This window comes from Neodiprion lecontei, chromosome 6, assembly GCF_021901455.1.
Source record: "Neodiprion lecontei isolate iyNeoLeco1 chromosome 6, iyNeoLeco1.1, whole genome shotgun sequence".
Taxonomy (NCBI): domain Eukaryota; kingdom Metazoa; phylum Arthropoda; class Insecta; order Hymenoptera; family Diprionidae; genus Neodiprion; species Neodiprion lecontei.
In genome coordinates this window covers 5,336,747-5,359,495 of record NC_060265.1, presented here as the reverse complement: position 1 = coordinate 5,359,495, position 22,749 = coordinate 5,336,747, and the positions used below count along the sequence as shown (strand labels likewise).

Here is a 22,749-nt window from a genome sequence, read left to right as displayed (position 1 = left end):
ATAGTATTGCATCAATTAGATTACGACTGCGTGTTCGTAACACAGACTATGCGAATATATATCCATTTATAAGCATGTATGTATTTGAATTTTTGGAATTCGCACAAGATGCGCTTACCGCCAGATCCTCGCGAGATCTGAACGCGCGGCTGCGTGTTTCGACAAGCTGGAGCAGCCCTCGGACTGCTAGCGATACAGTTAAGTCGAATGGACAGAGAGATAGTTTAGCGCGACAGTTATCTGCGGAGGATAGATTTGGTTCAGTCGCTTTAAAGCGGTTCCCCAAACAGCATCTTTTCCAAATGACAATTCCAGTGCAAGATTATAATTAATCGCAGCTAACGCAGACCAGCTTCCCATACGTAACCGAGCGTTTGCAAGTGATTTTATTTCTCGCAATATCTATTTTTCGCCCTAGAGATTGATTTCTCTGTTTTTACTATTACGATTTATTATTCATACTCTCACGAAGCTGTAAAACGATTCCAGCGATAACGCGCCCAGCGAATGAATAAGACGTAGTTGAAGATGTTATGGAATTTTTATGTATTCGAAACGTCCCCACAATGCGTTGTACTCTCATTCGAGTAAAGAAGAGAACCATGCAAGCTGTGTCGCGATCGACAGTGGATAGTCTCGATTTGGCGGAATAAGATTCGAAGATAAAAATAGTCATACAATTTATAGAATTAGGTCTGAAATACATATTTGATCCGCGTGTGGCTGCAAATAAATTACCGCGAACAACGAACTGCGGTTAAATTAACTCCGCGATGACTGTCTCCGAAAAGACGGAACTGACTCGAGGATGCAACGGAGCATCGGGTGAACCGGAGGACCCTGAAGAACCCGAGGATTCAGAGGTCGAAGGAAAGCAATCCAGGGGTGAAAAAACGGAGAGAGGGAAACGGAAAGCGAGTGTCGTGAATTCGGTAAAAAGACAGTTCTTGAAGGCGGAAACTATTCGGAAATTCAAGTCCGTCGCAAGTCACGTTGGGCTGCTATTCACCCTGATGCTTTACACTGCCGTTGGCGGGGTGGTGAGTTGTTAAGTCTGAAATTCTTGTAATTGTTAAAATTTTTTAATGATGAGCGTGATTCGAGAATTCAAGATTGAAAAACCTCAGTTACTCGCTCTTAGAGTGATTAGTTATTTTTCTTTCTTCTTCACCCCTCAGTTATAATTTAGGCTTCTTCGACGTTGTTTTAGTCTCTTCTGAATGATACCACCTTGCTAACAGTTGGCAGTCGGTTTGTTTGACCCATTTATCTTCCTTCGTCTTTCATACAATGTTCACATTCGAAGAGTTATTTTTATGTTACCACTCACTTGATACGCGAGACCAATAGGTAAACTTTGTACAAGCCTCTTCAGCGGACTGATCGTATGCGGTTTGCTTTCGACCTGAAGGATGATTGAAATACACTTGATTAGTTAAATTCCCGTTTTCTCGTTAGTCCAATTAGGGCATGGTTGAAAAAGTTCTTCCTTGTTGTTTCAATGAATTATCGAAACTGCCGTAGTAACGCAGCTGAACTCGAGAACTATCCTAGCAACTGAATAGATATTCGGTTCTCCATACCCTTAGCGTCGCGGTATGCATATACAAACACAAATTCAACCGCTTCTAGAATTATCGTCAGACTTGTGGAAACGATGCTTTTTCGAGGAATCATAAAAACCTCTCAATATTTCAAAGGTAAGTACCACTAGGCAGATAGAATGTGGCACGCCCACGCCAAGTCGTTTGTATACGTAGGCATATGTTACATATCTTTGAAATTCGCAGCTAGGCAATTTCGGTGCATTTAAAACTCGAAAGGATAAACTACCGGAGATCAGCATAATCTTTTAATGATCCTCAAACCAACGTAAATATATACGATTATACCACGATGTCTGCACGGGGTAAATTGGGCTTTTTTCCGTCACTTTGAGCACTTTCTATGGAGTCATACAGCCTATAATCGAACCCAGTCCAAGTATATTTCTTCTTTTTACAACCTCCCCTCGATTCACTAAGAGCGCCATATATTTCGGAAATAAATTGTGATTTGTAGGTATCGTGTTGGCCATAATCGATATGTATGTGCGACATCCTTAGCGAGAGCGGAGTGAAATATTATGTATCAGCATCGCGATATAAAAAGAGCACCGATGAAAAGAAAACTGAATAATTCTCATGGTACTCTGAGAAGGGTGAACGCGTGCTTGAATCGAGGACATCGATATTACTCTCAATTGTAAGAAGGTGGGAGTAGAAATATTCGAGCCAAAATTTTTTAGCGAGGATTGACGTGCATTTAACTTCTGCAAAATACTCGCTTGGTTAAGTTAAAACGCAAAATTTTGGGGAAATCAAAATTAATATGTGACAATGTTTCAAATCGTCGAAAGTATAAGTGCATAGCTCGTTCGGATTAAATTTTAATAACAAATGCCTAATAGATACATATATTCGAATTTTCGATTCTTATTCACAGTACATATGTATGTTCGTCATTGGCAGTGGCATGACTTTAGTTTCAAACATAGATTAATGCTTGAGTTACCAGGACATATTCTCGATCTAAATACGGACGTAATGCCCATTGGTTAGGCAAATTGATTTTAAAAACATTCGGTATAAATATCTACTATGGCTGAAACGACCTAGCTTACTACAGGCGTCAAAGTTTCGAAGTTGTTTAAGTTTGATTATAGACCGAAGCATTAGGAGAAACGATTGTTTACATTTCATCAGAAATCGTATCACTGTTTCGTTTCAAATAATCAATGAGCTTTCGAATCAATGCTCCGATGTAAATTCAACCATTGTATATACAATACACGAAAAATAAAAGACAAGTCTGATGTATGTGTTGAGTGAATTGAATTCTACTCTGATTCCCTGATGGCTCGTTTCACTGTCGTACTTGCAAGAACAATCAACACTTTACATACGTCAACATTTTCCGCCGCCACTAGCCCTTCGATTCCTAATTTTCCAAACCATTATGCAGCTACAGGATAACATCTCGATATACTTCAACGATCTGGCGAATGGTTCTGCACCTATTAATAATTAACGGACTGTTGAAAACAAACGTACATTACATAAAATCTTTTGACGGTAAAAAAAAGAGAGAGAAAAATTGTTTTACTCATTAAATAGCAGGGCAATCTACAATCCAATGCTAACGTTCTTAGCAGCAGTATTTTTTACGTTTGTCGTTTCATCATCGTGAAATTTGACCGCTAATTGCCAACAGCGATTCTAGATTGACTCAACGAGGGGTTGTTTTTCCGATTCCATTTATACCTCCACCAACCAACGCGCTTTGTATTACAAACGACGATGAGCTCGGGTTCAAGTCGTTAATCAACTACGGTGGTAGACGGATTACCTTTCGCTTAATGCAGCCCTCGTCTACTTCGATGGATAATTAATACTGCAATTCACACGATATAGATACGCGTTTCTTTATTAAACTATGATATACGAATATGGGAAATATTGACAGCAGTTTGTAACCATCGAGGAAGGTTGCATTGCAACTGAATTCGAAAAGTACAATTGAATAATGGGTCGACGGGTAAGCTCTTCAAAACCTTGAAGCTATTCTACAGTTGTCCATGTTAACATCATTTGCGTAATAATCAAATTGGGAATTTACTGAACAGTTTTATCGATGACAACGTAAAATATTTTACACTTCTACGCGTGGACAGGTATTTCGAGAACTTGAACTTCCGGCAGAGCTGTCCCGGCTTACCAAGCTCCGTTCCATAGTTCAGACACAACGGCGTCACTTGGTCGGCACCATCACGAACAACACGGACGTTTCGAATTTGGCCACCTTGGTAAGTAGTAATAGTAACAGTAGTAGAATCTGCACGGAACTTTGGTTCTTTTGGTATTCGCGATGCAGCACACTGTGTGACGCGACATGGTTGCGAGGACAGGTCAGCCTAGAATTGGAAGCGTACGAGGTCGTCGTCCAGGAAGCAGCTCAAGCAGGCCTCCTCGTGAGTTTTGCAGCAAAGGATTCCCTAAAAGGACATCCCGTAAATCAAAATGCCGACGAGACGTCGAGCCTGCCGCTAATCAGCGACAGATGGAGCGTTCTCCAGGCGGTATTTTTCGCTAGCACCGTCCTGACGACGATTGGTGAGTAATTAGTATAGTTGATTTCTCGACCGGGTTTTCAACGACTGTCGACAAAATATGTGACCGCGTTACGCCGGCGAACCGTTGAAATCAGGCCGCTGCAGGAATCTGGCTTATAATAACGCCGGAACAATGAATGGAAATATTTTAATCAACGTCTCCGACACGGCACCCCGCCCTGGGGTACGTTCTCTTTGTGGTTCCGTCCTCGCTGGCACGGGTATAGGTATATATATATATATGCCTTTGCCCCATCGCCAGCGGCTTAGACCAGCGAATCCACGTCTCCAAAAGTTGGGTATTATACCCCCTTTTCGTCAGGGTCTTGATTGTTCGTTAGGACATTCATTAACCAAGAGCCGAGATTATACTGTGATACTTTTCTTTAGTGGTTCGGGTTCGAAGACTCAGATGCGACAGCACGCTTAATGAACCTCTGTGACGCTAATTATTCTCGTACTATTCTCTAGGATACGGAAACATGGTCCCGACAACGTTCGGAGGACGGGTGTTCTGCATCTTCTTTGCCCTGGTCGGCATCCCGTTAACCTTAACAGTGATCGCTGACTGGGGGAAAATCTTTGCTGGGGCCCTGAGTAACGTCGGACGGAGGATCAAGCCCCGAATTCCAGCGTCCTGGTCCACGTGCATGCCTACCCACATGGCCGGCAGGCGGTCCTTGGGTGAGGACTTGATCTGAGTTTGAAGTGAGCTTGAAACGATCCAAGGTGTACTTATGCGATTCCGTATTCCAGGAGCGTTCGTTGCGGTGGTTTTCCTCTTCCTCTATCTCTCCTGCGGAGCTGGGATGTTCATGCTTTGGGAGGAGGACTGGGGATTCTTTGAGGGATTTTACTTCTGCTTCGTCACCATGACCACCATCGGCTTTGGCGACCTGGTTCCCAGTGAGTCCGACGTTATTAGCCCCAAAGTTCGGGAGATTAATAAGATCCAACAGTATATAATGAGAAGATATTCGAAAGATAATATATGGGAGGCGTGGGCCCGCCGTCCATCAAGAAGATCACTTTTTGCATTTTATTACCAGTTCCGTGAACTTGCGATACAAAGTTGCGTGACGATCGCGTGACGACACGTCGGAGGCAATCAAACTGAACGATGTATGATGGATGTTTCGTGTTAACGTAGATTGTAAGAAAGCCCAAAGCCCGGCGCATAGCTCAACCACTCCATATTGTACCAAGCTCCGACTATCAGAGATTACATTCGATTATGACTGGTATTAACTTATATTGTATACACGTGCACGAAGTATATCTATAAATAAAAATAGTGGGGCTCATGTATTACATTTGCCTTTTTTTCGATAAATTATGAGTCGACGAAGGCGTGAAATCCAATTTTGAACACGTGTCAGTTCCCTAATAAAATTCAAACGGAAATTATCATTACAATAACTTCTCTGTATACAAGACACGCCTTTCTATATATGCTGGGTATAAGAAACCGTTTCGCGGCAGCGCTGAATTTACAAAATTCTTAATCTGTTACTACACAGATTCGGTTAAACTCTTCTATATATTATTTCCAGAAAAGCCGAAATACATGCTCCTCTGCACGTTGTACATTTTGGTCGGTTTGGCGCTGACCAGTACGATAATAGAGCTGGTTCGACGACAGTATGCTCAGTCCTGGCGGCAACTTCAGGCCCTAGGAGGACCCCTGGCAGAGGCTTTGAAGAGGTTGGGGGAACATGCGGGGGGCGACATGTCAGCGTTCCAGAATGATTTGCGCAAGGTTTTGACCGTGGTGTCGATGCCGCGGATGAAACGTGGCGGAGGAATAGCAGGTGCTGGAGGTGGATCGGGGACCGACGGCGACAGAAGGCAACGAGAGTGGGAAGAAGCCGTCGAGGCTGTAATCCGCGACATTACGGCCGCCGTTCCGTCCTCGCCGCAGCCCGACAAGCCGATTGTTCAAATCGTCATCTACGAGTCCAGTGTTTAGTTAAATTACGCTTATAATATAACAATAATTATGTAGATATGTACATAATAAACATATTGTGAAATACTTGTGCACCTTTTTTTTGTACTCATAACATTACGATATAATCGTTAATGATCCGTTGAAAACAGTTTCAAATGGCAGTGTGAGCATGTATATAAATAAACATTCTGTAAACTGATGGGTAATAATAGAACTGCACTTCGGGTACCACCATTACTTAATTCCAAAGGTTTAGTCGAAAGTCGTAAAATGTTTTTGGACGCAGATCCATTATCTCGCAGGCAATTATTTTTATCTCTGATGACTCCTCATCCTCCGCCTTTCCATAGATATTTATTCTAAAATTCAAAATATCGAATGATTCACGTGCTTACGATTCAAAATCACGCATACCGACCACCCTGATCCCCGGTACGTGACTGGCGAGATATTTTTCAGGCACGTTTGTGTAAATAATAAAATAACAAAGGTATATAGAGTCTCTCGCTGTTGCTTAACCCGACAAGGTCACATCGTGGGATTCCGATAACCCTGATTAAATTGAAGATAAAAGTGTATTTTGAGACTGTGTCATGTTGTACGTTATTTATGAAGTATAATACTGGATGAGAGGGCCGTTTGCAGTCCTGTCTGTTCATCCCTCTAATTAGCGCGCAGTATTGATGGCTGCAGTAATGAATGCTGAATACTAATTTGTTGTTTTGCGATAGACTGCATAATTGGCGAACACTTGTTGAATAGGAGATTTGATGAGAAACAAGACGAGGAACTCGACCGACACTCGTAATTATCTCGCTTATTCATCGTCGTCATCTTTTTAAACTACTTTAACAGCAAACGTCAGGTGTATATAAATTAGCGGTTTCATCGAATGATATGTCGCACGGGAAATACATTTGATTTATTGTGTGTATATTCTATACTTTTTTTCTATTATGTTCATCTACGTTGTATGACGAGTCATCGCTAAGGATCGGCCAAAAATTTCACAATCGAAACAGGTCAGTGCATCTGTATGTATAAATATGAACTGTATTCAACGATTCAACTATACGTATGTACGCATACATGCCTAGGTTATTGCACGACGTGCATTTATGTGTCTATTAAGTCTGCAAGAACGAATGATATACTGGGATTGATCTGGGCTGCAGTTTGGCTAGTGATGGGTACAACTATATTCATTCATGATATATCCAACACCGGAAATACCGCGTCAATGTTCCAACGGGGCCGGACAGTTTGCTTGCCAATTACATTCTGTAGGTCTAATTTTGATTTTCACTGGCAACTCAGCGCTGTGCGACTATGCTAATTGGAAGCAGAAGCTGTGCTAAATATAGAGTTTTCGTTTTAACAATGAGATATTCTCTCGCGTGAAACATACGGAGATCGTGACCTTAACGGTATCAGGCTTAAAATTTTTATTACAAGGATTTAAACCGGTGCTCTCGCACGCGAATCTTCTTTCTGATCGAGCTCCGAAACGTTTTTAAGATGACGAAGAAGAGCGACACAGCGGAGAAGGAACTAAATTCAATCCAGAAGCCTGCACCGTTCAGCATCGTCGACACTGCTTACAGCGTGGGTACATGAACTCTAATTTTTTTTTTTTATCTTCTCTGTGAGAACTGTAGAGTATCTCGCGACTTAAGTTGGTCTTCTTTTGACACTAAATGTGTTTGATTAATTGGTTTGAAAAAATTTTAGCTTTTTGTCCGTCTAGTTCGTATTCAAGTCGCAACTCCTGGTTGTGATATTTTTTCAGGTGGCGAGTATCATGTCCAGGGGCCATTCCAGATCTTGCAGCACGGATGGTTCAGTTGATGGTGAAGGTAGAAGATCGAGTAAAGAATACGAATGCATGGGGCGTATTGCCAAGATCCCAATCGTCGAGGTTACAGTTTTGGCGATGTCGGATTTTTACTCGAGCGTAAAACAGTCGCATTGCATGGTCCAGACGATGTTCGAGAACGTCGAGGAGGGCTGGAGTAAGGGCGTAGAAATTGTCAGTCCTGTGACCGCTAAAATTGAAGAAACCCTGGAGCGTCCCTTGAGGACGATTGATAACGCTGCCTGCGTGGGTCTGGACTTCGTCGAGGAGAAGATTCCATCCGTAAAGCTGCCGCCGGATGAGTTGTACGAAAAGTCGAAGGACTACATGAATCGTAATGTCCTGGAGCCAGCCGTACATTTCACTTGCAGGATGCTGGAAAACGTTCGAGATCAAGTGTCACAGTTTGCGAAAACTGGCGACGGGGAAGATAAGGCAAACACGGAAAATGTCAGCAAAACCAACGAGGCTTCGAAAAATCAAAAATGATCGCTACAGGAAAACGGGAGTAACAAGATTTTCGACGCATACTTTTCATTTACTTGAGATTTTTTCCTTCACAAAGATCTTCGTCGTACATGCGTGTTATGTGCGACGATACGTGCCGCAGATATCCTCATGGCATAATTGTTACGCTATCGCGTGTTTCGTAAAAACCAGGTATAATATATTTATTTTTTCAACATCGTTATCTTTCTTCCTGCGACACTTCGACCTGAAAATTACTATTTATTAATTAACCAAATGATCAAACGACGACACAAATTCAATATAGCCGACGTAGCACACTTGCGATTAAATTTCGGCTACAAAATCGTATCCAATTCTGAGTAGTCATTTTGAGATATTTCTATCGAAATACAGGACGAATAGTCCCGTGATAATTTGACTTCTGAACAAAGCTCCACAATTGCACATTCCGTTTGAGGAATTGGCCGCAGTATTTTTGCCGCCGAGTTTTTGACCAATAGAAAGGCCAACAAAGTAGGAAAGTGCTACCTGGGGGTACGTTTCAAAACTCAATTCTAGTCAACTTTGGCCAACTCTATGCGTTCCAAGGCCGTAACCCTAAATATTGGTCGTGAATTTTGACCGTTCCGAGACTTGCGACTTGACAATTTCAGTCAACGCCTACCTGGAGTAGAGTTGAAAAATAATCGAGTCGGTGGATTAATCCAGTTTGTAAAATGATCGATTATCTTTGGTCATTCTTAATACCAGTCTGGCCAACTCGAGAATCAGCTGATTACTCGACTCAACTCTCGGCTTAGGTTTTGGAACGCACTCTGTTACCCACTGACGATGATTATAAATTTTGCAAATCACCGGTATTGTATTGCCATTCCTATTGGTCAAGAACTAGGCAGCAAAAGACTGTCACGTGTGACTTCAAGAACGTATACTCACCGACTGTAGGAGCAATCTCTTTAATTCTGACATTCTATGCAACGAGTAGAACTGCTGCCATCTGTAAAATATTGGCGCGAAACACCGGACACGACATTGATGCCATGCCGGTGAAAACGGGTTTTCGGAGTACTGGACGCGTCCATTTTGGTTCTAGTGTGTAATTTTATAGGATTAACAGATAGCGTAACCTGCATAACTTATGGATTCCAGTTTATTTGTTGGCTTTCTGAAACGTTGACGAGTTTTTATCGTCAAACGAAATAACTTCAGTGATAACGTGCTTACCACAGTCTCGTTGCGCGTTGGTAAAATATCGTGAATAACAAATACTTTGGTGTGACCTAATCGTCCGCGTTCATTCATTGCGAAAACGTTAATCGTTGTAAGGTGAATTTTGCCGCGTTCTTTGCCGACCGTAAACAGTATTGATAATAAAAAAGTACTGAATAAAATCGAAATACTGATTAAGGTAAGGGCTCATGTATAAATACAATGTGGGATCGTGACGAATAAAAAAATGATCGTTGAATTTTTTCAATCAATCGACTTGAAGTAACAGCGTCCGAGAACGCTAATACTTTTCAAAAATTGTGCCATAATCGCGAACGATCGCGGACACCTTTCATTTACATCGCAACATGACAGACTCCAATTACTGTTGTCTGTGCGCAAGCGACGAGGGAATATTCCTGGACATATTTAAGGCCACCCATCGACAGCTAGGGAACAGATCCCTCCTCAAGGAACTTGAAACGTGCTTGTCCGTCAAGGTATAAATCATCACACCCCGTTTTTACCCGAAACGCTCGAAAACCGTCGATACGGAGTTGGGCTCCTGGGAAACATTCCATCCGGAACGCCACAGGCCCTACAAGAATCAGGAATCAACTGATTCAAGTTCGCTTAAAGTATAAAACAGAGTATAAGGCACCGAAATTCCGCCGTAACCGACCGGCGTCTGAGCGCATTTTCAATTCACGATCCTGGACGGTATTTCGTATTCCGTACTCTTGTCTTTTTCCTATCGTTTAATCGGTAATCAGTAAACCCGAGCGGTATGGAAACAAGATATCCTGAAAACACGTTTCGCGAATTTCGAAACTTCACTTGCCTTTTTGGCTGGTAATCGTCAGAGACTGTTTTGACATAACCTCTTTTCTATTTACGCTTTGGTTGGTATACGCAACACGACACTGCATTGATTTGTTTCACTGACCTTTACTTTCACGTATTATTAGTTAATTTTTTTTCTTCGGCAAATTATACTGTTTTATTTTTTTTAATTTATTGATCATCGTATGTTTAAAAAGTATTTTCAACGATCATACTAATCCTATTATTTAATTTTATATCATATTGAAAATATTACTTTCAGGTTGACAGAAAGGGGACGCTATCGTCGAAAATTTGTCACAAGTGTGCAATTGAATTGGGCGAATGTCACCAGTTTGTTGAAACTTATAACGAAGCATCTAAAGCTGCTAAGGTTAAGAAGACTGTGGCAAAGAAATCCTGCTGCCTGTGTTTCACTGGTGTCAAAAACAAGTATTTGTTCCAACTTGCCAAAGATTTCCAGTCCAAAATCGACCCTATTCAGAAGATATATGAATGCTTTCATAAATCGGTAAGCTGCTAATTCGACCTTGACTTGCCACGCTTCCTCTATTTTCAACAAGTGAAATGTACTCTGTAACCTAAAACTGGCGTTGTTCTTGGATTTCAGTTATAAGTATATAGTTATGATGAATTTCCACTCTTGTTCTTAACCCTTGAATTCAAATACGTTTTATAATTCTTCACAGATAACTCGGGAAGAGTCTGAAGGTCTATTGATATGCCTCTTCTGCCGCTACAACTTGGACATTTTATACGATTTGAAGAAATTGGCTCGAGAAGTGAGGTCTAAATTAGAGAAAATAACTGAGTGTAAAGCTGTTGTAGCTAGTTTACCAAAGGTGTGCATATGAGTATTTTAATAAATTGTTGCACAGCTTGTAAAGATCTAGGCCTAATGGTCCTAACTTTATTTCAGACAGAGACGTTTGTGGTGAGTCGTAAGACAACCATCCATTCTGCGGCTAAACTTCACTATACTTCTGACTCGGATAGTGAGTACAACAAAATGGCTCCCAAACAGTTGCGCGCAAAAAGGCTTAAGAACTCCAAGCACCCTCAGCAATTAAAGTTCCGTACCTGCGGTCAATGTCAAACCTTAATAGAAGATGGTATCGATATGTACAGATTACACAGAACGGGCCTCACAGTGTGTAAAGCGTGCTGGATAACAATGGATCCAATAAGTACGACGACAGGTAATAAACGTAAGCCAAACACTCAGACTGAATCTAAAAACACTAGACTTTGTGCAGTGTTTGTCAAGGATGTGCTGAGTGCAGCCTCGTCGAAAGATAATGGATCATATAATGTTGAAAAAGATGAAAAAGGAGGCGCAATTTATGTTATATCTGATGATAGTGGCAACGAGATACCAGATACTAAAGCTGCCAGAAAAACCCGGCAAAAACGAGGTATTGATGATATTAAGTCGGAAGCAGAACCGTTAACAACTTCATGGTCACGAACAAAGCGAAACGCTAAGGAGGAAGCTGACAGCGACAGTAGATCAAATAAGAGATTAAAATCCGTACAAAATACAATGGTGACCATTCCGTTGGAGAAGGAGAAGTTAAGGAGAAGTACCCGTCTCCAAAGTTCTGATTCTGAGGGTATCACTCTACAGGACAACTGCAACGATATCTTTGAAGCGAAAAAAATTAAAACCGAAGAAAAATTGAATAATCTTCATGTTAAGAATAAGTCCAGTAAGGTTAAATCGCCTGGCAATAGTAAGAAACTGAAGACTCGTCATGCGGAGTCTAAAAGTGAGGACCCACCTTCTGAGGCTGAAACAGAAGCTGGGAAAGAACTGAGAAAGGTACGCAACAAAGTTCCGTTGATTTCAGAGTCCGCATTACCAGCCAGTCCAAAAATCAGAAACCTTCCCATACGCGCCAAACAAAGATCAGCTAGCCCTGGATCGAGACAGGATGTAAAAAACATTGAATGCAATAAATCGAGTGACGAATCAATCGCCAATCGACGTTTGCCTTTGAAAGTCAAAGCTTCTCCTAAACGACCTAAAAAATTGATGATGGTTAGCTTTCCCTTCAAACTCAAAAATCCATATGTATGCAAAGTTTGCAAAACAGAATATAAAAATAAAGTGATTGGAATGAAGCACGAATTGACACATTTCAAGCAGGTAGAAATTAAAGTAGAGAAGCTGAATATCGATAATCATTTTCAGACGCTCAATGAAAATTCGGAGATGAAAGAAATCGCCCAAGAGTCCTCTGACGTTACCTGTTTGCTAGATCTGCCTGAGGTGAATGAAAAACTTCTCGATCCGGAAATACCTACTTCAGCTGGTGATGCGGAACAGACTAAAGAAGCTGAGTCTAACATAGATAATACAGAAATTGTTCGTCGTGATTTACCGTCACAGTTGTTACTAGGCAACAACAAATCTGAGGAATTTGAGAGCACTAGAGAGATCGATAGTGTTAACACGTTGAATAGGCCACTCTCAGAAGAGTCGACTTCAGTTATTATTAATTCACTAAATGTTACCACAGAGGTTATTGCGCAAGATTCAGATCTGGGTAGTGACAATCGGTCCGAAAATAATCAAATGCCAGAAACCAAGGTAGATGAAATTCATTCCGGACCAAATTTGCTCACGGAATCAAATTGTGACGATGATAACGATTCTACGGAAGAAATATCAAATAAAAAATTGGATGAAAGTTTGTCTGCAGAATTACCGAAGGAACTTGAGCAAACTATCACAAATACCGAAGAAACAAACGTTGTAGAGCATACGAATGATGAGGATGTCATAGTGACTGCTGCACCATCGAATGAGAGCTGTGAAGTCGTAGAAAAAGTTCCAGGGTTAGGTAACAATGAAGAAACCGATGTGCATAGTCTTATCGCAGACACGGAAAACTTGTTGGAAGACTTCAATGAGCACACAGAGAAGCTAGAAGATGAAACCAAGAACAAAAACGATGTTTTGGCCATAAATGATGCGAATCATGTTGATGGGGAGCTAATAGAAACGAACGACAGTAAAGAAATTATTGATGACGAACTAGATGTAGTGACCACCACAAAAATTGGTACTGTAGATAAGGACCTTGACACGAAAAACGAATCAATAAACCCGAGCTTGGAAGGTAATGAACAAAGCATGACAGACAACGTCCCTCAAGAATCGATGAGCGAGTCTCCTCAAGATATTGAAGAACCCAACAACGGAAGCAATAACCATGCGTTATCTACAGTTACTGAAATCCTGCAGGAAGTTATCGATCTTGCAACTGCAGAGGTACAAAAGCGAGGTGAAAAAGACCTAATATCGGAACCTGAAACATTGGAAAGCATTTCGAAAGAGATAGAGAAGAGCACAGATGAAATATCAACAAGCTGTTTGGTCGAGGCACAAGAAAAGTTAGTCTCTGAGTGACTTGGAAATGATATACTTCCATTGGATATATATATTTAATTGTGAATCCAATAACGAATTATATCTGCTGTCACTACGAGTGTTTGAACTATCGCAGTTTAAGTTCTTAGTGTACAGGTATATTTCTATTAAAATTCAACGACATTATTCGAAATTACTCGACCACGATAATGCGTCATCTCTCTTAATAGATTTTAGTCATCGCTGCAGTTACGGGTAAAATTGTGAAATAAATTGAGTAAATAGTAATTGTACGATAAATGATTGAGTAGGATTGGAAGAATTTTGCGGTAGAAGAATATGCAAGATCTACAATGAAGATTTATTTTTATCAACGTCGAATGAGAATTAGTGACTTTCAAATTGAATATCGGTAGTAGCAATCGTAATGCTGACATAAAACTGCGTTGTCTAAATGGGCAGTGTTGCATAAACATTGGTAATTCACGTGGTCCAGAAACCTTTATGAAGTACCGTCAAGTATTGGCTACTGTACTTTGTTGAAAAAAAATTAGAAATACACAAGATTAAAAAATTGATGTGTGATGAATAAAAGGAAACATGTAAACAATTCCTGATTTCCTTGCGAAATTATACAGTTCTTTGTATTACGTATGTTTCAGATTGTTTCCCAGCACGCGGTAGCACGGATAATAATATCGCTATTGCGAAGGAAAACGATATTTTCAAGTTTTAAACAACGTCATATCCCGCCATGGCTGTAATAGGAAAATCAACCAATGCAAACATGTATTACTTTTATTCACGTCAATATTTATTCAGTACGGTGAAATTTCACGATTTTAAATTAATTTTCCGTCGTGGTAGGTGGAAAACGGAATTTTACGCCCGCACACGGATCATAAAATCCCGTTTTACGCCTACGTAAGATGAAAAATTTTCGCATCACGGGCGTAACACTTTACACCCTTGATACGAAAATAGCAGTTATATACCGATATACATGACATAGCCAAGGCTGCAGCTAATTGTAAGCGATATTCCGCCGTTCAGAAGCGTTTCTTACTTCAATTAAGTTACCGATAAAGCGGTAGATAGTCGTTGACTTGTTTTTGCATATACGTTTGTATTTTATATTTGCTTCAGTTTTTTCCCTGGTCCAATTTCAAATGATACTCATCTATGTTAAAAATTACAACTATTCGTCTAGTTACATTTTAAAGGTGTGCACATGTTTTGTACATATATTATATGTATATTGTGCGTACACAAAATGAGTATGTGTATGAATACACAGATTATACCTACGTATATCATAAGGATTAATGTATCAACAGCTCTATCTCATGGTTATATAGAGAAGTAAAAAAAAAAAAATAAAGTCATGATTTTCAAATATACTATACTTAATATGTTTTATCCGCGATTGATCTATCACGAAATTAATAGATTTGTATTAACGAGATGCTAGCGTCATGAATCGACTTTAAAACGTCTTATGATTATGAAAGCTCCGGAATTTCTGCGTGTTCTATATAAGATAATCGATCACTCCAAGTGAAAAAAATTGAAATGTATTTATACTGCGCATTTTCATACGAAAATATAGCTCGCTTATTCCTAAACGATAAAAGTCATATTTTTTTAGAGTCGCAAAAATTACGAAAATTAACGGTTCGGTGATAGGATAAAAAAATGCACTCACATCAAACAAATGCTTAGTTATGCATCCTTGTGTTGTGCTAATCGTTCTCATCAGAGGCTTCATGTGGTACGGAATCTACGGAGAGGACACTAACCGCCGATTGTAGGCTTTCAACTTTTACAACTTCAGAGTGTGATGAATTCTCGTAATCAGACGCAGACCAGTAAATCTGATTCTCGGATCTTTGCAGAGGCTGGTGAAATTCCTGATATTCTCCTAAAATTCACGTTTTCTCATGTAGTCAAGCGAATCATCTGTTTTATTTGGGTTATTTATTCCAATAATTTATTCCTTAGTTTACCGCGTCTTGTATGTCTCTTTACCATCATCGCTTTCACCGTAGGTTTCGCAGGTGTATTTTTTTCCCCTCCAAAATGGTACTCTATTATTTTTCCAATCACATAGCCTTACGGTAGCCGCTTGATCGTACTCTCCGGACTGGAGTATCAATTCTATATATTGGTCGATGAATTCTTGCCCTGTAATAACGAAACTGGTAATTTACGAAGAACCAGAACCGAACCAGTCGACTAAGGCAATGGCGTTGACGAAAAGTGACATCCAATCAGCAATGTTCATCCTGATGGCATTAAAAATCACCTTTCGATACTGCCGCTATACATCGAGCATGATTAGCTTCCAGCGTCTGGCCCAATCCGTTATAGAGAGTGAAAGCAAATTCCAGATGCGAGGTGGCCGCGGGAAGTACACCCTATTTTGGAAGAAGGATAATTTTCATACATACCACAATACGATTAATTTGGTATTTGGACCTTACGTGAGTCAGAAGATGCTCTCCGATGTAGTAATGGGCTTGCGCGAGTTTGTAGGGCAGTTCGAACTTGGAGGCTGTCTCTCGGAGACGTTCCAGGTGTTCCATGGTGTTCATCGGATCGCCCAGTTCCTGGACTCAGAAAGAAACATAGATCAGTGACATGTCTAGAATCCTTTCCGACAAAGATATAGTAGATTCTGCAGTTACTTTGTAGGTGAAGGCCAGCTCCATGTGGGCGTCGCATATTCCGTTGTGGTCGAATATCTGCCTGGAGAGGTTTAAGTACTTGATGAAATTCTGCAGGGCCAGTTGCGGCTGATCTGAAGCCAGGTAGCTTCTTCCCAGTACGCACAACACATCGGTTATGTACTCCTCGTGGTCCGCTGAAAACGTAATTTATTTTTATGCCCATAATGAATTGGACAAGCTGCATTGTCTTACAGTCTGTAGCATGCTTCAGGGCCTTCTGGCAAGCTGCAATCGCGATATCGGTCTCGTGGTTTCTTTGCGCCCTTATAGCCATTTCCAGCATGGCGCGATAGAGAAGGGTGCAGCACTCCCTGAAGACGCTGTCCTGCTTAATACCAAGTATCTTCGATGCGTTCCACGATTTATCCTCCGACGCCTGCCTGGCTTCGTCCAAAAATTTTAAGGACACTTTAGTCTCCTTCACTGTTGCGTATCAAGACAAAATATTTCATATACGATAACTGTAAACGGTATCTGCGGATGCCGGCATCTAGTGATGAATATTCAGTCGAGTTATACTTTCTTTGAAGAGGAAACGTCCGTAGAGATACTTTATCGTCGTTAAGGTTTGGTGGTCATCATTTTCAACAGCTTCACTAGCGGCCATGGCGCTTCTGAAGAGTTTTTCTGCAACCCACCACCATTCCCAACTGGTTCCTTGAAAGTGTAACGCTGTGTCTAGAAGAGCAGCTGCTTGCGCGATCGGCTGCTCTGTGGAACACGTAAATATTTTTATTTAGACAACACACAAGGATTTTATTATCGTCCAAGAATCAATTGAATGAAACTATGTGACGAATCAACCATTCAGCATCGCTTTGTTCGCTTCAGCCAAGCCGATCTTCAGACGATCAATTGAAGCACCGTCATCTTTGATCCGTGGATTAGTCCAAATTATCGTCCCGGGTCCAGCTTTGACTCTCATCTCCTCGTCCAAGTCAAATAGCATCCTCAGATATTGAGCAGCGTTCTCGTAGCCAGCCTCTTCGAGTTCCAGACAAACTATCTCGTGATGCGCAAAGTGGTACCTGCGACACCGTTATTGATCAGCAAATAAGTGATCATGTGAGCTCGATGTGGCGGGATCACGAGACTTGTGAGGCTTAATCTATTTTAATTTAATTTAATTTATTACATCCTTCTAGTAATACACAAGCTTTATAGGTCTGAAAGGACCACGGTCATAAATTTCCTTGTTCTCGAGATGATCTTATTGTACCGGCAATTAGCATTTACCTTTCACCCGCAATTGCGAGTGATGAACAAAATAGCGCGTTGCTGTAATATTCGATGATCTGCAGCGCTTATGTATGTATATATAGCGATATAGGGCTCACCTCCTGACGTCTTCGGTCGACAGATCAGGTAGAAAAGATTTCCAGGCCGCTTTGACTTTTGGAAGTTCTTTCCTGAACGCCTTAGCTATAGTCTTCACTCTTGGAGGAGGAGGGGGAGGAGGTGGAGGAGTATCCACTTGGTTTTCGGGGGTTTCGGAAGTTTCGCCATAATTTTCTGCTGCTTGTGGAACTTGATTTTTGAAGGCTTTACAGAAATCCCAATACGGTCGATACGCTTGTGACATAATTTGTTTTTTTTTTTGTGCGATTTTCGGCTGCAGATTGACAACGATTTGACACCTTGCAACCGAAACAACCGACCGCCGCCGAGCGAAGATAGGCTCGTACGTTTAATTATTTTCCAGGAAACACTGCTGTGTGATTTATTCCTCGTTAAATATCAACAAAATATGGTGTACATAAGGTACAACGTTATAATTTTACAATTAAACAGATCAATATAAAACATATACACGGAATATGTTATCCTATGCGTATAGCTCACTCGAGCCTTTGACCAGATGATTGTAAGTATACGGTTGTTTAGTTTAGGCCTTGACGCCAGGCTTCCTGGGTTCCAACCGGATCTTGAATCCCTCGGCACGTTTCAGGATAATGTCAGCTTGCAGCCGGAAGTCCTCCTCTTTCAGGTCGGACTTGATTCTGAAGTTCCTCAATATTGTCGAGAGGATTATCTTCAGTTTAAGCATGGCGTATTTACGGCCCACACAGGAACGGGGCCCGGCTGAGAAGGGCACGAACGCGTAATAGTGACGGTTCGCTGTCTTCTCGGGAAGGAAATTATCGGGGTTAAAGACATCCGGGTTCGGGTAGATGTTGGCCTGACGGTGCATCTTGAAGGTACCGATTACCACGGTGGCACCAGCGGGTAAGGTGTAATCCCCGGACGCTGTCAAGGTAGATTAAGATTTTAGGATAGCTTACGCGTGCGTAAGAACTAGAAGGGATCGATGCAATTACGATTATAGTAGCAGCCAGGTACCTAGCTTAAGATCCGTTTTGATTTCGCGGGCAATTATGGGCACGGGTGGGTACATTCGGAGAGTTTCCATGAGGCATCGTTCGAGGTACTTCATCTCCAAAGTGTCTTGGAACGTGACTGGCCTATCACTGTCTCCGAAGATTTCATCCAGCTCTTCGATTACCTTCTCCTGGATATCTTGGTGTATGCCCATCAACGATAGGAAGAAGCTTGATCCGGCAGCGGTTGTGTCGTGTCCCTAAAATCAATAGATTCGTTGAGCTGTACGGTGAACGGACGCGGACTCAGCGGGAATTGGATTTTACGACAGACCTCGAACATGATCGTGTCCACTTGTTCCTTGATCTCGGTATCGGTCAGGACGACTCCGTTTTGTCCAGACTCGATGAGCAGGTCGAGGAAGGCGAGCCTCTTCTTCTCACCAACGTCGTTGTCATCGACGTCCAAGTCATCCTTGAGTCCAGCGGATTGTCCGAAGGACAGACCCTCGACGACAGTTGTGTTCTGCACAGCGGTATATTATTGTAAAATGAGAACATTACGCGTGGACAGTCACACCGAATCGTACCTTGGCCTTTCCGTCAGCCTGATTTGCGGCAGCGTCGATCAGGTTGCGCTTTCCACCCTTGTAGTCCTCCTTCTTGCGCTTGATGACCTTCTTGGTGAGCCCGTGGATGATGTCGAGGAGTTGGACCTGGTCCTTGCCGTATTTAGTAAGGTTGAATAACCAGTCCGGCCTGAGCCATACGCGGGTATGACGGAGGTGAAGAATGTCGCACATCCTGACAAACCGGGCATATTAGTTGAGACAGAGTCAGAGTCCAGAGTGGCTGGAAGCAGTTGATTTTTTGGGGATACTCACTTCATCACGGCAATGGCGTATTCGAATCCGCTGCGATCTTGGGTACTCTTGGAAACTCCCATAGCAGTCTCCAGAAGAATCTCAACGGTACACTCGGACATGTAATCGTGACAGTCGAATTCCTTGCCTTGTTCCTGACGCATCTTCTCGACAACGGCGCGGGAGTTTGCGTTGAATAGGTCAATAAAGCTCTTCAACACGTTCAAGTGGAAAGTGGGAGCAATCAGCTTGCGGTGAGCCCGCCACTTCTGCCCTGTAAGGATGAATGCAAAAATTACAGAGACATTATAAATTCCCCCGTGAAACTCTCACCTCTGCTGTTACGCACAGGTAGCCTATCGCATGTCTGAGTCTTGACTTCGCAGAAGCCGGAAATTTCCTTGTGCAGGAAGTAAGCAAAAGGCAAAAGGCAAAAGCACAAGCTGATAGAGAAAGCAGAGTGTCAGCTTCACGATCGGATAATGCTTTGTAACGCACCAGTGGAGATGAGAAGACCGTTTCCCAACCAAGGTTTGAAGAATCGGTACTCGCTGGACTTGTCGATGTAAACGTGACTCGACAGGATGACTTCCACATCTCGGGGATCGACCAAGAAGATGAGAAGTTTGGGCCCGATCCATAGCTTGATGACCTGGTCAAACTCGAAAGACTTCTGGTAGACGTTCCGGAAGATGGCTTAAAAAATGACAAAAATAATTTATATGTAAGTGAATACACGTTTTCTGACTTTCGTCAAGAGACTCGGTACAAGAGCTTCGCCTTTAGTATCATCACGTACTGTCTGAGCTTCCCAGAAACTCGAGAGCATTTCCGAGGAATGGTACTCCGTCAGGGCCAGGAAGTTTATCGGCAAGCTCGATCATGTGTCGTCGAGAAATTCGGAAGTAAATATAGTACAAAACTATTGCCGGGACGAGGAGTGAGAAGAAGATAGTGGTCGCCGATAGTCCGCTGGCGGCGGCTGTAGCCACCGTCCCGGCTACCACATCGGGTCCAGCTGCAGACATCTTTGTCTCGAGTGTGATACTGGTAGGAAATAATGGAGACGAGCGTTAATCCAAGTATGTGGAGGTAAAACCGATCGATTCGCTATTGGTCACACTTACCTCTTTTTTTTTTCTATGTGGGGTTGCGGTTGATCGAGTTTTAACAGTTGATGAAACACCACCGAACTGACTCTCGGTCGGAGGTGGGTAAGCTTTTATATCCTTCCTCGATGACCGCCTCCCCCCACCTTTGCATTAGCTTACTAGCTGACGCCAATTATTATCAGATATACGTATAATGCTTTGATTAGAATCGCTAATTAATCGCATGCAAACTGTTTCTTCGGATCATTCTTGCGTAGTTGTTCCTTGTACCCCCCTCCCCCTCCTCTTGTATTTGGAATAAACGTGCAATATGTTATGTACACTTGAATTTGGATCGTCCCACGGTATTTTCCACCGACGTTTCACATCGTGTCGAACGCTCTTGCTGCGAGAGATAATTAACTTTTAGCCGGTTTTCGTAACTGCTGGTCGGCTTTTACTTGCGTTGTATTTAGCGAGGATTTCCTTGTCTTGTATATAGCTCTGTAACAAACATGTACACGTATATATTTTAGAAATACACAAGGCCACAAAGCGCGGTCATATGTTTGCGACATTCAACTGACTTGAGTGTGAAAAATTTTTAATGATGAGGATGGATGCGATTCACGATAAAACAAAATAAAAGTTAAAGAATGGACAAGGACAAATTTGAAAAATCATTTTCATTTCAGATATCGTGAAACCGAATTCGCGATTCCGCAAGTCACGACCGCGTGTGATCGATGTGACACCACACACTTCCTTTTGATCTTATTAACAAACAATGCGTCCTCGGTTGGTGCGTACAACTCACGTTCTACTCTATTCATACGCAGATATTTTTATTTTCCCGGTGTAGTAAATATTATTTCCAACAAGGTACTTCTTTCTTTACGATATCTCGAGAACGAGTAACCACATTTTTATGATTTTGGTCTCAATCAATTTGACTTTAATTGTTTCATGCTTTTCGTATTATTTAAATAACAAAATTTTGACAAATAAAACTAAAATGATGATATCTTGAGAATGGATCAACGGAATTTGATCAAAATTGGTACTGCAAGGTTCTTATGGTCGCTAATCATGAATCCCAGGTCAGTTGAAAAAAAATTGTACCTTATAACTACAGGTCAAATATAGTAGTCCAAAGCCCAGAACGCATCTGATTTTCGTGTACTATGGTACTTGAATGTTTTTTAGTGCTGATATTGAATTTGACGTTGTGCTTTCAAGGTTTGAACAAAAAAATCACGTATTATTATTATTATTATTATTATTATTATTATTATTATTTCTGCTTCGAACAAGTTTTGAATCGGAAAGTTTAAAGACTGGTGGATGGTCAGGTAGAATCCACTTCTTAATGTGCGAACCAAGGTGTTATTCTGATGCACTGCCATTCAAGTATGTCCACTGTTGTGTTTGTTTTAAAAATACGTTATGTGTATTGGTGACGTGTTTTGCCAAACGTGTATTTTGGATACCTGGAGGTTTTTGACTCGACTTGATACACCTGCAGATCATTTACGCCTCGATAGTCCATCGTTTATTAACATTTAGCCTACGGATGTATAATGGAGAGGTCATATTATTTCGGGCAAAAAATGGTCATCGTTATTACGACGCGATACGTGTAAAGCATGATGTTACTTGTTCCTATATATTTGCACATCATGTAAGGCGATATATGTATAGTCGCAACTGTATCGCAATGCCCAAAGTCCGCGGTCTGAAAAAAAAAGTATGCAACTTAAACTGCGATGCCTGCTGAAAGAGTTCTGGCTGCATTTTACGCCAGTATAATCATCCTCGGTTTATACAGGTGCTTGCCACTGATGCAAAAGTTTGTGATCAGGTTTGAGTGGAATAAATTTTCTTTTATTTAAA

General features: G+C 41.5%; 4 protein-coding genes across 10 annotated transcripts; 2 read left to right on the top strand and 2 right to left on the bottom strand.

Annotated features, from left to right (window-relative positions):
* The first annotated feature begins 142 nt into the window (after positions 1–142).
* LOC107222414 (TWiK family of potassium channels protein 7) lies at positions 143–6,235 on the top strand. The gene is made up of 6 exons (XM_015661774.2): positions 143–1,040; positions 3,713–3,844; positions 3,947–4,151; positions 4,622–4,834; positions 4,907–5,056; positions 5,704–6,235. The coding sequence occupies exons 1-6, from the start codon at positions 774–776 to the stop codon at positions 6,117–6,119; spliced, it is 1,383 nt and encodes a 460-aa protein (XP_015517260.2). The 5' UTR covers positions 143–773; the 3' UTR covers positions 6,120–6,235.
* Positions 3,037–18,181, bottom strand: LOC107222410. Of its 4 annotated transcripts, none has more exons than XM_046743388.1 (10): positions 17,922–18,181; positions 17,389–17,612; positions 17,104–17,295; positions 16,777–17,007; positions 16,543–16,718; positions 16,339–16,464; positions 16,161–16,272; positions 15,884–16,039; positions 15,561–15,776; positions 3,037–3,055 (listed from the first exon to the last, which is right to left on the bottom strand). In XM_046743388.1, the coding sequence occupies exons 1-9, from the start codon at positions 18,164–18,166 to the stop codon at positions 15,598–15,600; spliced, it is 1,641 nt and encodes a 546-aa protein (XP_046599344.1). In that variant the 5' UTR covers positions 18,167–18,181; the 3' UTR covers positions 3,037–3,055; positions 15,561–15,597. The 4 variants fall into 4 exon arrangements, with proteins under 4 accessions (XP_046599344.1, XP_046599343.1, XP_046599346.1 ...); XM_046743387.1 differs by lacking the exon at positions 3,037–3,055 and adding an exon at positions 7,137–8,331; XM_046743389.1 differs by lacking the exon at positions 3,037–3,055 and adding an exon at positions 8,534–8,671.
* On the top strand, positions 9,444–15,032 carry LOC107222425. Of its 4 annotated transcripts, none has more exons than XM_046743383.1 (6): positions 9,444–10,136; positions 10,742–10,990; positions 11,169–11,321; positions 11,399–12,520; positions 12,674–13,878; positions 14,518–15,032. In XM_046743383.1, exons 1-6 carry the CDS (start codon positions 10,005–10,007, stop codon positions 14,537–14,539), a joined length of 2,883 nt encoding a protein of 960 aa, XP_046599339.1. In that variant the 5' UTR covers positions 9,444–10,004; the 3' UTR covers positions 14,540–15,032. The 4 variants fall into 4 exon arrangements, with proteins under 4 accessions (XP_046599339.1, XP_015517277.2, XP_046599338.1 ...); XM_015661792.2 differs by having other exon boundaries at positions 9,446–10,136; positions 11,399–12,301; XM_015661791.2 differs by having other exon boundaries at positions 11,399–13,878.
* A 94-nt stretch (positions 18,182–18,275) lies between the features above and the next one.
* Positions 18,276–20,975, bottom strand: LOC107222427 (cytochrome P450 4g15). The gene is made up of 8 exons (XM_015661793.2): positions 20,893–20,975; positions 20,565–20,814; positions 20,264–20,461; positions 19,787–20,039; positions 19,493–19,706; positions 19,237–19,428; positions 18,925–19,162; positions 18,276–18,831 (listed from the first exon to the last, which is right to left on the bottom strand). Exons 2-8 carry the CDS (start codon positions 20,791–20,793, stop codon positions 18,470–18,472), a joined length of 1,686 nt encoding a protein of 561 aa, XP_015517279.1. The 5' UTR covers positions 20,794–20,814; positions 20,893–20,975; the 3' UTR covers positions 18,276–18,469.
* Between the last annotated feature and the right edge of the window lie 1,774 nt (positions 20,976–22,749).

Coding starts and splice junctions, on each gene's coding strand:
- LOC107222414 (XM_015661774.2), top strand. CDS start 774: ATGACTGTCTCCGAAAAGACGGAACTGACTCGAGGATGCAACGGAGCA. Junction 1,041..3,712: donor ACACTGCCGTTGGCGGGGTG/GTGAGTTGTTAA, acceptor ACGCGTGGACAG/GTATTTCGAGAACTTGAACT. Junction 4,835..4,906: donor GGCCGGCAGGCGGTCCTTGG/GTGAGGACTTGA, acceptor TCCGTATTCCAG/GAGCGTTCGTTGCGGTGGTT.
- LOC107222425 (XM_015661791.2), top strand. CDS start 10,005: ATGACAGACTCCAATTACTGTTGTCTGTGCGCAAGCGACGAGGGAATA. Junction 10,991..11,168: donor ATGAATGCTTTCATAAATCG/GTAAGCTGCTAA, acceptor AATTCTTCACAG/ATAACTCGGGAAGAGTCTGA. Junction 11,322..11,398: donor TTGTAGCTAGTTTACCAAAG/GTGTGCATATGA, acceptor ACTTTATTTCAG/ACAGAGACGTTTGTGGTGAG.
- LOC107222410 (XM_046743388.1), bottom strand. CDS start 18,166: ATGTCACAAGCGTATCGACCGTATTGGGATTTCTGTAAAGCCTTCAAA. Junction 16,719..16,776: donor CCTGAAGCATGCTACAGACT/GTAAGACAATGC, acceptor TTACGTTTTCAG/CGGACCACGAGGAGTACATA. Junction 16,465..16,542: donor AGCTGGCCTTCACCTACAAA/GTAACTGCAGAA, acceptor TTCTGAGTCCAG/GAACTGGGCGATCCGATGAA.
- LOC107222427 (XM_015661793.2), bottom strand. CDS start 20,793: ATGTCTGCAGCTGGACCCGATGTGGTAGCCGGGACGGTGGCTACAGCC. Junction 19,707..19,786: donor TACGCCATTGCCGTGATGAA/GTGAGTATCCCC, acceptor CCGGTTTGTCAG/GATGTGCGACATTCTTCACC. Junction 18,832..18,924: donor CAAAACGGATCTTAAGCTAG/GTACCTGGCTGC, acceptor CTACCTTGACAG/CGTCCGGGGATTACACCTTA.